We start from the raw sequence: 12,912 nt of genomic DNA on the forward strand, positions 1-12,912 counted from the left end.
AGTCAAAAGCTTTCGAAAAATCCAGATATATTACATCCAGTTGAGAATTTTCAGATATAGAGTTGATAGCGTCAGATAATAAAATGCTTAAGTTGGTTAAGCAGGAGCTTCCTGGTAAAAAGCCGTGCTGTGCTGTATTTATATATGGAGAGGTAAATTTGTAGAGTCGGTCCTTTATTATCTTTTCACAGGCGATAGAAAGTGGTGAAAGAAGGGAAATAGGTCTATAAGAAGAAACAGCACACTTGTCTCCAGATTTATATAATGGTACCACGTTAGCATTTTTCCATGAATCTGGAAATGTACCCTCATTGAAGCATCTGTTTAATAAAATAGAGAAGGGAATAGCGAGAGAGGAAGCAGCGTTTTTTAGGAAAATAGAAGGGATTTCATCAGGACCATTGGCGCGATTTTGAGGCATTGAAGATAGGATGTGTTGCACTTCTTCTGGAGACGTGGAGAGAGAAGTTAGAGAGTGACAGCAAACTGAACGGAGGTTGGGAAGGGATGAAGCCGGTGTATTCGAGGTTGTATTTATGGAGAAAAAAGAGTTAAAAAGATTAGCTTTGTCAGGGCCCTCTGCGCATACTGAGTCATGTGTTACTTTCAAAGGTATTCGGGAATTTTGCCTCCTTGAATTGATTAGTGACCAAAAACGTTTTGGATTTGATTTGATACTGTTTGTGATGGCACCGATGTATTCCCTGTATTTGGTCTTCTGCAATTGTTTAGAGTGACGTCGTAAGTCGGTGAAAGTTTTCCGTGTGTATTCATTAGGAAAATGTTTCCATAGATCCCAGGCCTTTTTTCGGTTTAAAAGGGCAAGCAAGAGCTCAGAGTCGAACCAGGAAGGGTATTTGCTTGATTTCGTTTTTTTGAGTGGCACATAATCCTTTATCACTGCATGAATCACATCAGTAAACACGTCACACGCTTCGTCGACACTTCCACTCTCCAGGATTGTCCAGGGAATGGAATCCAGCGCCGAACGGATGTCACCCCAGGGTGCTTTGCGCCAAACAAGGTATTGGCGTGGAGGGGTGGAAGGTCGTTGACTTTTCAGGTGGTCCGGGAGCCAGAATACAGCGTCCAGCGATTCGTGGTCCGAAGGGATGAGATTTCTCGAAGGGGTAATGTGCGCTGAAGGGAGTGATGAGAGAATGTAGTCCAGGTTATTGTCTTTTCGTGTATTGAACATATTGTGCTGTTGAAGTCTGAGGCCATGTATGAAGTGATCCATGGAGTACGTGTCGTTCTTGTCGTTTGTAAGGCCATGCCTGGAGTCTGTCCATGTAATTGACAGATTGAAGTCTCCGAAAAGAATTACGTCGCCCATAGAGGAATATATATATATATATATACCCCCAATTTAATACTTAACATCAGTATGCTACTACAAGGGAGGTTTAGAGCCCAAAGTTACTTATAAATGTTGTTGTTGTTGGAAAATAGCCAGAATTTTGATTTAGTGTTACATATATACACTCCTCACAAAGTTTGTAGTAGACACGGCCTTGAAATGCAACAACACATGGTATCTGTCTGGTGAACGTTCTCGTCTTTTCGCCGACACATGCCACCGTGCCTATCACCTATTTCCTAACATAATAATATTCCAAACTTGTTGTGCCTAATATAACAATATTCCAAACTTTTTGTGAGGAGTGTATTAAATTAATATGTTAATATAATTTATAGGTCTATTCATAATGCATAAATTAATTAATACTGTATTGTTATTATTATGTGAATAGATAAAAAGAAGGTACAAGAATAGAGATATAACAGTACATATTCATTACCTAGCTTATGTGTAGTTAAGACCACCAAAATTCGTACAAAACAACAGTACAGTTAACACATTCGGGTCTGGCTTCATGATACAGCATTGTTACCTCTGGTCTGCGGTTTTTAGTTGTTTTTCAAAAAATCATAAAAAAAATATTTTTAATTTGTTTTTATTTACCACATATTTCTTAAATCTACAAAACTTCCTCTTTTCAATGAACAAAAGTTTGTTAAATTTTCTTTTCATTTTCAGACATTTTTTAATATTTTTTTCAGCAATGTTTTGAAAAAAGTACAACATTGTAACAAATGTTAATATAGAGATATTTTAAGTTCGTAATCTGGAAATTTCAATAATTAACTACATAAACTATCAATACATCTTTTGAATCTTACGTAAGAATTCTTCTTATGTGCACATAACAAAAAATAATTACAAATTACAAGTAATTATCTTTTGTATGAAAAAGTGGCTGCAGGTCAGGACCAGACGATGTATCAGTTGGTTCTGCGTCATCTGTAAAAATTAAACAAATAAATAAATATACTAAATAAATAAAATAAATTTTCATTTGACATACACTATACAAAATAATAAATGGAAAAACTAAAAATACATCAGTGCATGTAGGAGAATCAAGCAAGAGGCAAGATGAATAGACCCAAAAAATTACCTCTTCTCACTTCATTCATAAAATACTAGAGTTTGCAACACTGTTTATATTGTCGACAATAATTATTACGAATATAACCTACCTTTCAAATCTTCAAATTCATTTGCATCATCAAAATCGTCGCTAACTTCAAACTCTGAGGCAGAATCCTCTATGCAGTCTGGATCTAACGACGCCATTCTAAACAATGCACAGTACATCAACCCGACAACAAACAGTCGCAGGTGCAAGATAAAAATAGCACATGAGTCACCTAGCGGTCGGAATTTCAACAGAGGGGCTTGAATGAACACGCACATGAGACGAAGTACGAGCATAGCCCGTCGTTCAATCAGCAAAGCGATTGCATATTGCAGGACGGGCATTAAAACTTACAGGAAGGGAGGGAGAAGCATCTTAAGAATAGCGAAGAATGCAAACAAGAAAAAGGAAAACAGAGAAGAGGAAGAGGAAGGGATTATCTACGAAGTGAAATGTAAAGAATGTCAGAGTGTGTACATAGGAGAAATGAAAAAGAGGCTGAAAGACAGGTTGAAACAACATAGGGGTGATGTACGACTTAAGAGAGAGAGAGAAATGTGATATTTAAACACACGAGAGAAACAGGACATGACATAGAGTGGGATGAGGCTAAGCAGATAGGAAGGGAGAAGAGAATACTAGTGAGAAAATGGAAGGAGGCCAAGGAAATAGAGAAGAAAGGTGAAGAAGACACAATGAACTGGAATGGGGGACTGAAGATAAACAAAGAATGGAAGAAGGTGTTAGAAAGAGTGGAAAGGACAAGAGAGAAAGAGGAGAGAAGAATGAAGGAAAGTGAGCGTGAGATAGAGAGTCCAACCACATTCTAGATGGAAGAAAATATGTTTAGCCTTTTAGGTGAAAGTTCAGTTGACAAGGGAAAGCCACCTGCTAGAATGTTCCAGAACAACTTTCTAATAGTCTGGAGGGAAGTAATGTTTGTGTATATATATCATCCTGTTTTTGTACCTTGTTACATTTGTACTTGGTGCAGAGTCTGAAGAATACCTTGCTAGAAGATTGAAACGTTACGTTTAGTTTATGTTTTATAATAAAATACATTTCTGCCTTGGTCAGCATATTGAGTTTTTTATATCATGGAAACAAGGCTTAATGGTGTTTCAATTGTTTTTTAACTTTTTTTTTCAACCACTTCCAACTCTACTATTATGTCAGATTTTCACCTTTGTGGAAACTGAACATAATTGGCAGCTTGCTATAGCTCTGGTAAATCTAGGCAACCAATACACAAACACAACTTTTTAAGGCAGATATTAACTGTATAGAATCTGAAAAGCAGCCTACAAAATTTTTGTCAGAACTTGTTACTCTCAATATTACTTCTGTTCCACAATGCACATTTTATCTTGTGGCAGCAATCAATACACAAACAACATTCTAGGAGAATTTAAGGATTGAAAAAACAGCCTACTCGATTGCCGATAGGTAGAGGCACATATTTTCGGTAACTAAAAAAAGCAAAATTTCGGTACAAAAACAGATTCCATTTCGGGTTCAAAAGCTGTAAATAAAATGAAATTTTGCTGTTATAGCGGTGAAAAAGGGCCATGTAAAATGACATTTTGGTTTTTAAAAATGTGAATATAATCCCAAATTTGATTTAAAAACTGCACTATTACACAAAATAAACATATCCCTTCTAAAAGCACATTAAATCATTACCAGAATATTAAGCTTATTCCTATATAAAGAAGTCAATTTTTGCTTCTCAAATATTTACAGCATAATTAAACAATTTCCGTGAATTGCATAACTCACAGGATACTTCAGACTTCAGAAAGTGTCGCGTCGGTATATAAACGGTAAATTTCGTATTTCTATTCGCATTTTGCAGTTCATTTCGCATCATTTCGTGACAAAATAGAGTAGGAAAATGTACCTCACACCTTTCAGAAACATGAAAAATTAACATTAGAATGTGTTATTTTACATTTCTTTTTTTCGTCAAAAACGGAATATGCATGCCTCTACCGATACGGATGAGGCTGTAAAGTACCAAGTACTTTGGCTGATTGTTGTGAGAAGCGAAAAAGGGTAAAGAAATTAGAACAATTGAAAATTATTTAGTTCCTGTCCTGTATTCTGGTGCCGCTACAACAATGACTGAGAACCTTTTTAGTCAATAATGTTCGCACGGCTATCAATTGTCGGCATGATATAAAAAGGAGGATTATTATTGTTCTGTACTAGTTAGTAAGAAAAGATTGCATCTGCTTTTAATTTCTCTGTCTGTAATTTCCTTATCGTGCCATCGATAATATAAACTATCCATTGCGCTAAAGCTATGGAGAATAAATTATTATATAACTTATTATATGTAAGACAATTACAAAATTATGCCTTATCTATTTTGGATGATTTTCATCAGACAAAAATGTCACCCCAGTTTTTGATCCGATGCCAAATAAAAAATATGTTATAACATAAAGTCCCTGGCCCTAGTGATAATAGACAAACTCTTCCTGTCATGTTGGAAGCATTATTGTGACTGTGAAACAGAAGTGTAACCAGTGTTGCTATCAAGTTTCATCAAAATATCTCTTTTAGAAAATACATTCTGCATCGGTACTACTAACCTTTTGGCTCTGCTTCATAAATATACGTGACTCATATGTGTGTCTTTCCGACAGTGCTGATGCTATTTCTATTAATTTATGTGCATTGAATTCAATTTATTTCATTATGATCTGAGAGCAAGCTGATCCTTTCATAGGGAACTGACACTAGATTGTCCGTCAAAACCAACTTTGCTGTGTAGAAGAACTGGTGCCAAAATCACCCATGTCGTCGTTCTAAGAATCAGGCAAGCAGAAAATCTGAGGAACTTCTTGCCAGGGATAGACAGTAAGTACTATTACAACTATTTTTTTAAAAAAGAACATTTCAGAAAATATGAATATGAGATGTGAACATGGGATAATACATTGGACTGACAATTCCGTCTCTGTCTCCCCATGAGCATTTACATTGAAATTGTTTACAGCTGAAATCGCAACAAACTAACGATTATATTAGAACTGCATCATTTGTATTCATCTCCAGATATTATTAGAATGATTAAATCAAGAAGACTTAGGTGGGCAGGCCATGTGGCATGAATGGGAGAGGAGAGAAGAGTTTACAGGATTCTTGTTGGGAAATCTCACAGTAGGAAGGCCAAGACAAAGATGGAGGGATAACGTTGAGGTGGACCTAAAGGAAATCGGTAAGGATGGAAAAGATTGGATTGATCTTGCCCAGGATAGGGACAGATGGAAGATGTGTTGCTGCAGCCATGAACCTTCGGGTTTAAGAAGGCTAGAGAGTTAGTTATAATAGAAATAAAACAGAAATGCAGACATGCAAGTTAAATGAAAACAGGAGTCCCAACAACTTCAAATTTCGATATTTTTCATAAAATTTCCATTTTCACTGAAAATTGGATCTGGTTTTTGCTGCACAAGGAGAAAGGAGCAAATGCTGTTTTCATTGGTGGAAGGGACCATGCTGTCTGTGTGGTTTTAAATAGCCACCCGCTCACTTTTTCCTTAGCTCCCTTTCCCTTACCGCGTACAATCAGGGAGGATACCCGGTTATCAGAAGGGTATAATGTACAACGATCAATATCATACATAAACCTGTCTCTCTGTTCTTTAAATAATTTACTTAAATTTTGGTTTAAAAGATTGTGTTAATAGTTTGCATAATATATAATGAGCTACTTCCCATATATTAATACTAAATGCATAAAAAAATACATGAGGAAAATTGATTTACTGTCGGTAAACATGGTAACATGCTGAATGCATCACTGGTTGGGGTGTAAGTCATGAGAACTATTTATTTTCTTCAAAATGAGTGAAAAGGCAGTGTATGGTACCTTGGAATATACCAGTATGAACAATGCAATGGTCTGTGATGACATTTATTCTTGGGGAAGCAGCCCCAGAAAAATTAGGAAACTCAAGAATATTTACGTTCTTTCTACTACAAAACTATTTGAAGGTAAGAAGTAGTCTTTCCTGTCTTTGAAACTCATGTTATTTCTTGATAAAAGTGTCCTTTGTTTTCATGTTTACAAAAGTTGTTTTTTTTTTTCAATCAATCACCCTCAGCCATAATATGTTATTCTTCTTTCAAACATCATAGTTTTGCATCTCTACTTGCTCCAAAGCTTTTAATTATAATTTATAAGAAACTCTTCGCTGATATGCCTCAACCCTAGCAATGACATACAGAAAATCCCTGTAGTTGTTTATCCATACAGTTTGCAACACTATGGTAGCTACAGCAGCAGACCTTACTGATGGTACTCGGTGGAGGCACACAGTGGTTCGGATCCCACTTTAAACTGTAGGTCCAGTCCCGATTAGCCTTACTTTGCATAAAGTGAACTTAAAACACCAAATCAATCAACTTACTGATGGTACTGCAATTACACTTCAGCCCCTGCTGATTGTAAGTAAAGGTATCGTGCATAGAAGCTGGTTTTTAGTGGATGGTTCATGGTCGCCTAGTCCCATTTTCATATCCTGCTTCCCGCAGGTCCAGTGTTAGGTGAAATACACAGATATTTTGTCAAATTGCCACAAGATGGTGCTAAGGGTGGCCATCTCAAAAACGAACTGACTGGGAGGATTACAAATTCATTCCGCTGAGATGGTAGAAAATAATTAAAGGAATAATAAAGTATCTTGAAACTGAAATGTTGTGGACCTCGCTGCTGGCCTTGCTCTACTGGAATGCATGTGATTGGAACAATGCACATCATGTATCAGGTGCAGGATAGGGAAGCATGCAAACAGCCATAAACAACAGCATCATGCTACATGTGTTGATTAGTCAGAAATCATACATTAGCATAACAGGAACAAAAGAGGAAATTTCCTCACAGCTTCTGCCAGCTCCCTGTGGTCTTGTCTGGCATTTCTTTCCAAAGAATGGCTATTTTCATAATATGCCCGCTGTTCACGCCAGGTTACATGCACTCTGTATGGCGATTAACTCAAGAATGATTTTTTACCACGCTTTGTACAATAACCATACTTCATGCTGCCATCTAGTGACTTGTCCACATACTACAGGGGCCACGTTCTCTCAGACATATGATCATATTGTGGTACCACCTTTTAACTTCGAGAAAAAAAAAATAGTTGTCATGAGTGATGACTTACCTTCCAACCCTCATACTAATGAAATTTTTAACATGGTACAGTTTTACATTCATTCTCATTTCTGGTCTGAGCAACAAATAGGTGCCCTTGGCAGTTCATAAAATGCACTCTACACATTCATACTTCATTCATATTTGCAACTTGGTTAAAGATTGCAGTTTTAAATATTTCTTAAGCAAATAAAAACTATAACTTAGCAAATTATTCTTTACTCTTTTTTAAAAATGTGACTATCTTTCTTATATGACTTGGAATTTTGTTGTGTAAAAAAATAACACTATATTTTGTGCTTTTTTCACACAACATTGAGCTGTGTAGAGGCACAGAAGATTGCAGTTGGTCCTCTACAGTAGTCGTGAGTGTCTTCGTTCAACCGAAAAATACATAATAGAGAGGTTATAATATATATATATGCATGCATGGCAGTGCGTAGTTCCCTGAAAAAGGTAGCCTTTTGCCTTGGCTCCTACCATAATTTGGATCATTATAAATATTTTCTTCCTACTAGGTGAATTGCCTCAAAATACTATAGGGTCATTCAGTTACAAATTTTTGAAAATTTTAAGATTTTCAGAAGTTAGGTGGACGAACGAACATGCCACATGCCACAAAACATGTCATATCTTGGAAGCTATGTGGAGTATTGTGATGATTTAGATATTGTTGGAGAGGAGAAGGACAGTCCTAACAGAAAATAACAGTGTTACCACTATTACTTGCTCAGAAAGTAGGAAAATTTTTAAAGAAAGTAATATGTTGTGATGAACACCACTTCAGGTAATTGTTTGACAGCTTTTCCCACAATGAAAATTGTTACACAGCATAATCAATACATGTTCAACATAATATTAAAAAAATCAGAAAGGTAATATTGTTCATAATAAAAATATCACAGGTTTCATTATTCAATGTATGAACCATTCTTCCACTGGCGCATAGTTATATTTTTGACAAATGGCCCTAAAATACTCAGAAATTACCACTAATGTCAGAGCTGTTCACCCTCCGGAGGGTGACTCGTGAGGGCAGACCTCACACTCACCCTCCGGAAGACTTGTGAGGGTGAGGCTGACTGTGATCTCGGAGGGTGAGGGTGGTGGAAGGCAAGGGTGACTGGGATGTCTGAGGGTGAAGGCGAGAGTGAAAGCGATCTCGGAGGGTGACACAGACACAGATAGAACAATCCAATACATTTAAAGACCTTATAAGGGTACTAATATATGGAGATATATGAATCCATATGTAAAGTAAAACCCCACACAAGTACCAACTAACTTCTAAGCATGATTTTGAAACAAAAATATTAAATGTTGAAAAACACATGCTTTGATTGATTGAATTGGTGTTTTAAGTCTACTTTATGCAAAGTAAGGCTAATTGGGACTGGAACTACAGTTTAAAGTGGGATCCGAACTACTATGTACCTCCACCAGGTATCGAACCCGGGACACTTCGTTTTATTATTTTTTTTTTCAAATATGTTTACTCTTTTAAAATCCTTGTTTCAAATGTATTAATGGACGTTCAGGAACCAAAATCAGTATCTCATTTTCAAAAATTTATTCGAAGCTTTTCAAAATACAACAGGGGAACAATGCTGAGATGATCAATGTACCTTTATCAATTGCATCATATAATCTTTCATCCTCATATTCGTTATCAGCTAAAAGTAACAAAAAGCAAAGTAAAATACACCAAATCAATCAAACGATTGAGCTAGAATTTTCAAACATTTGTAATTCCCGAAACTTGTGCGAAACAGTTTTCTTTTCTAGGAATCACATCCCATTCTCTATTCCTCCATTTTCACTTCTGCTCTTTCCAGTGTTTTTTCCGACTGAAAATTCTGTTTGGGGTGTCCCAAAATTGCCTTTCCGACCTTTAAGTTCCCCACTTGATAAGGTTTTAATCCTCCTTGACAGGAGTTTAGAACTAGGACCCCCAGCTTCATAGCGCGTTCACCACCCTCCACTCAGCGGCTGATGTAGTATATACATGCAGTCCTATCAAACACATACTTAGTGCATAACAACTGTTGTAATGCTGTTTGGTAGGTATAAGAACAATTATGAGCATCGGGAGGAGAGGATCGACACAAACCGATCCATGGATCCCCTGGAATTAGCATAGTTTATTTCAAGATACAAAACATTTTTATTATTAATAAGAGAAATAAAGTTTAGTTAGTATTCGAACAGAATAACAAAAGTAAAAGTTTCATTAGCTCGAAAAAAATAGTGTACATTAAAGAAACCATATTATATATATATATATATAAAATATTTTTTAAGAAAAATGTCCAGCTGTCTTCTTTTGAAAGCTTTTTTTTAAAAACTTATATAAAAGATAATAACAAAAAAGAATAACTACGCATTTCGTGTACTTAACTGTATTAAATGTAAAGAATGCAATGTAAAAACCGTTATGCTGTTCATCTGGTGGATCGAGAATGAAAGTCTCCTCAAGGATATAATAATAGCAGTAATAATAATAATAATGAAAATTATGATGATAATATTAATGGAATTAAATTAGATCAGTGTTATAGTATTTTCATTAACATTGTATAATAATATTTATTATTATTGTTATTACAGTAGAGCGTCGATTATCCGAACGTCGGTCAACCGAACGACCGCTTAACCGAACTGTGTACTCGCTCGCACCTGTTACTCTCCCACCCTACCGTCCATCATCCATGCGTATGTAATATGTACATATTTTTGTTTAATAAACTGTACCACATACTATATATTCCTACTAAAGTTGCCTTTGTACGTTACTTTGTAATACTTAAAGAGATGCCTGTTTTTATGAATAAATTTACTGTACAGTACTTCTTTTTGGCAAATAAACATGTACAGTTCGATTATCCGAACAAACCAGTTTTCCGAACACCCATGTCCCCCAATTACTTCGGATAATCGACGCTCTACTGTATTTATATTATTGATATTTTATCAATGGTCTGATCCCTCGTAAAAAATTCTGGTGAACCCAACCCCTGCTCAGAGGGTGGAGGTGGTGGAGGGTAAGGGCAACTTCGATGTTAGAGGGTGAGGGAGGTGGAGGGCGAGGTTAACTGCAATCTCGGAGGGTGAGGACGACTATGATGTTGGAGGGTGAGGGTGTTGGAGGACGAGGGCGAGAGCAATGTTGGAGGGTGAGGGTGACACCTCTGCTAAAATGAGTACACATAATATTGTTAGAAATGTTGAAAATGTGGGAGAAGCATTACTATGATGTTTATCCATTTTTAGCTCACAGAAATTGTTGACCAGAGTTTTTGTCCATGCAACGTCTCTCTAGTGCACTTCTTAAACTAAAGTTATACCACGGCTACAGATATCTTATTTGGAATTCTCGAATAAAGAACCTACCCTATAAGAAAGTGTTTTATAGCCAAGAGGATATAGTTAAATGCGGATCTATATTCTGAAAACTACACAATACAGAGAAAATATATAGCGAAGCTTGTATATACATTGAAATATATATATATATATATATATATATATATATATAAAATCAAATAAGGTAAAAGGAAACACCCACCGGACAGTAGGAAAATTCAAAATTTTCGCTAATTTATAGCATCATCGGTGTGAGAAGAAACAGAAGACGGAACCGGAAGTTGGGGTCCTGCAGAGTTGCCAGGTCCCCATTGAAGAAGAAGCGGTGCGTAGAACGAAAAAAACACTGTTTCGTCACCAGGCTCGTCGTAAACTGTGAGTGGGGAGGATGAGTTGGGAGGGAGGGCGGGAGGGTGGTGGGTGAGGGTTGGGCATTACTGGGTGGCCTTGTTCAGGCCAGGTGGAGTGGTTGCACTCATGGCCGATATATAGGCCCTTTCCCATCTTTTGCGAACAGAGGTGTTGGCTGGTTGGGGTAGGAGGTGGATGATCGCTACCCGGAAGCAGTCGTTGAAACTGATGTTGTGGTGGTTGGTGTGGACGGCGACAGTGAAGTCCAGGTTGTGGGTGGAGGAGCGGTGGTTATTGATGCGGAGGTTGAGGGCCGTTGATGTTTCCCCCAGGTAAAAATCACCACAGATGTTGCAGGTGAGGATGTAGATAAGGTTTGAGGCATGGCAGGTCCCTTTGGGATGGAGGGTAAATTTGCCAGTGGCCGTGTGCACCTGGAGGGTGTGAGAAGTGATGAGGATGGGACAGGTCTTGCACCTGGGTCGGTTGCATTTATGGGCAGGGGGGTGTTGGATGTGTGGTGAAGGAGTGTTGTGGACCAGGATGTTTTGGAGGTTAGGGGGGCGTTTGAAAACCACCCTGGGTTTGTCGGGAAATATGTTTTTGGTTTCGGGATCACTGTGGAGGATTGGGAGAAGAGAGTGCAGTGTGTGCCTGATTTTGTTGAGGTGGGGATGATATTGGGTGATGAGTGCAGGTGGGTTGGTGGCAGCAGGTTTCTTGGTGGTAGTGGTATGGGAGGCAGCTCGTGATATTTGCTTGGTGACCAGGATGGAGGGATATCCACGGTTAACCAGGGCCTGGTGTAGGCGGAGGTTATAATTCTGGCGGGAGGTGGGTGAAGTGTTAAGGCGCTGTCCCCTGAGGGCCAGAGAGAATGGAATTGCTTTTTTGGTGTGGAACGGGTGGGAGCTGGAGAAGTGTAGGTATTGCATGTGGTTGGTGGGTTTTATGTGGATGGAGGTAGTCAGGTGTCCTCCCTCGATGTGCACGTCCACATCCAGGAAGGTGATCTGGTTGGGGGAGTGTGTCCAGGTGAATTTTAGGGAACGGAAGTGGTTGAGTTGGTCCAGGAAGGCTGACAAGGATGGTTCTCCATGTGTCCAGAGCATGAAGATGTCGTCGATGAAGCGGAGCCAGAGGAGGGGTTGGAGGGGTTGGGTAGCCAAAAACTCTTGCTCAAGTTGGCCCATGAAGAGGTTTGCATAGGATGGGGCCATTCTGGTACCCATGGCTGTACCTCGGATCTGTAGGAAATTTTGGTTTTCAAAGGTGAAGTTGTTACAAGTGAGGACAAGGTGGGCTAGGTGGGTCAGGAAGTATATATAATGGATAAAAGCAAGGAGGGCCAAAAGGGCTAAGTAAAAATCAAATAAGGTAAAAGGAAACACCGGACAGTAGGAAAATTCAAAATTTTCGCTAATTTATAGCATCATCGGTGTGAGAAGAAACAGAAGACGGAACCGGAAGTTGGGGTCCTGCAGAGTTGCCAGGTCCCCATTGAAGAAGAAGCGGTGCGTAGAACGAAAAAAACACTGTTTCGTCACCAGG

The 12,912-nt window shown here is 38.1% G+C and overlaps 1 protein-coding gene across 1 annotated transcript in view; it reads left to right on the plus strand.

The window, feature by feature from the left end:
- The window catches only part of LOC145983005 (calpain-5-like), a gene marked incomplete at its 3' end in the record, with an annotated part of 106,028 nt that extends 100,680 nt beyond the window's left edge, over window positions 1–5,348 (plus strand). The window contains exon 12 of the mRNA XM_083116286.1: window positions 5,218–5,348. Coding sequence (XP_082972412.1) covers window positions 5,218–5,348 — 131 coding nt within the window. The remainder of the gene's footprint in view (window positions 1–5,217) is intronic.
- Window positions 5,349–12,912: the final 7,564 nt, after the last annotated feature.

Source organism: Lepisma saccharinum, unplaced genomic scaffold (genome assembly GCF_977018435.1).
Source record: "Lepisma saccharinum unplaced genomic scaffold, izLepSacc3.1 HAP1_SCAFFOLD_536, whole genome shotgun sequence".
Lineage (NCBI taxonomy): Eukaryota > Metazoa > Arthropoda > Insecta > Zygentoma > Lepismatidae > Lepisma > Lepisma saccharinum.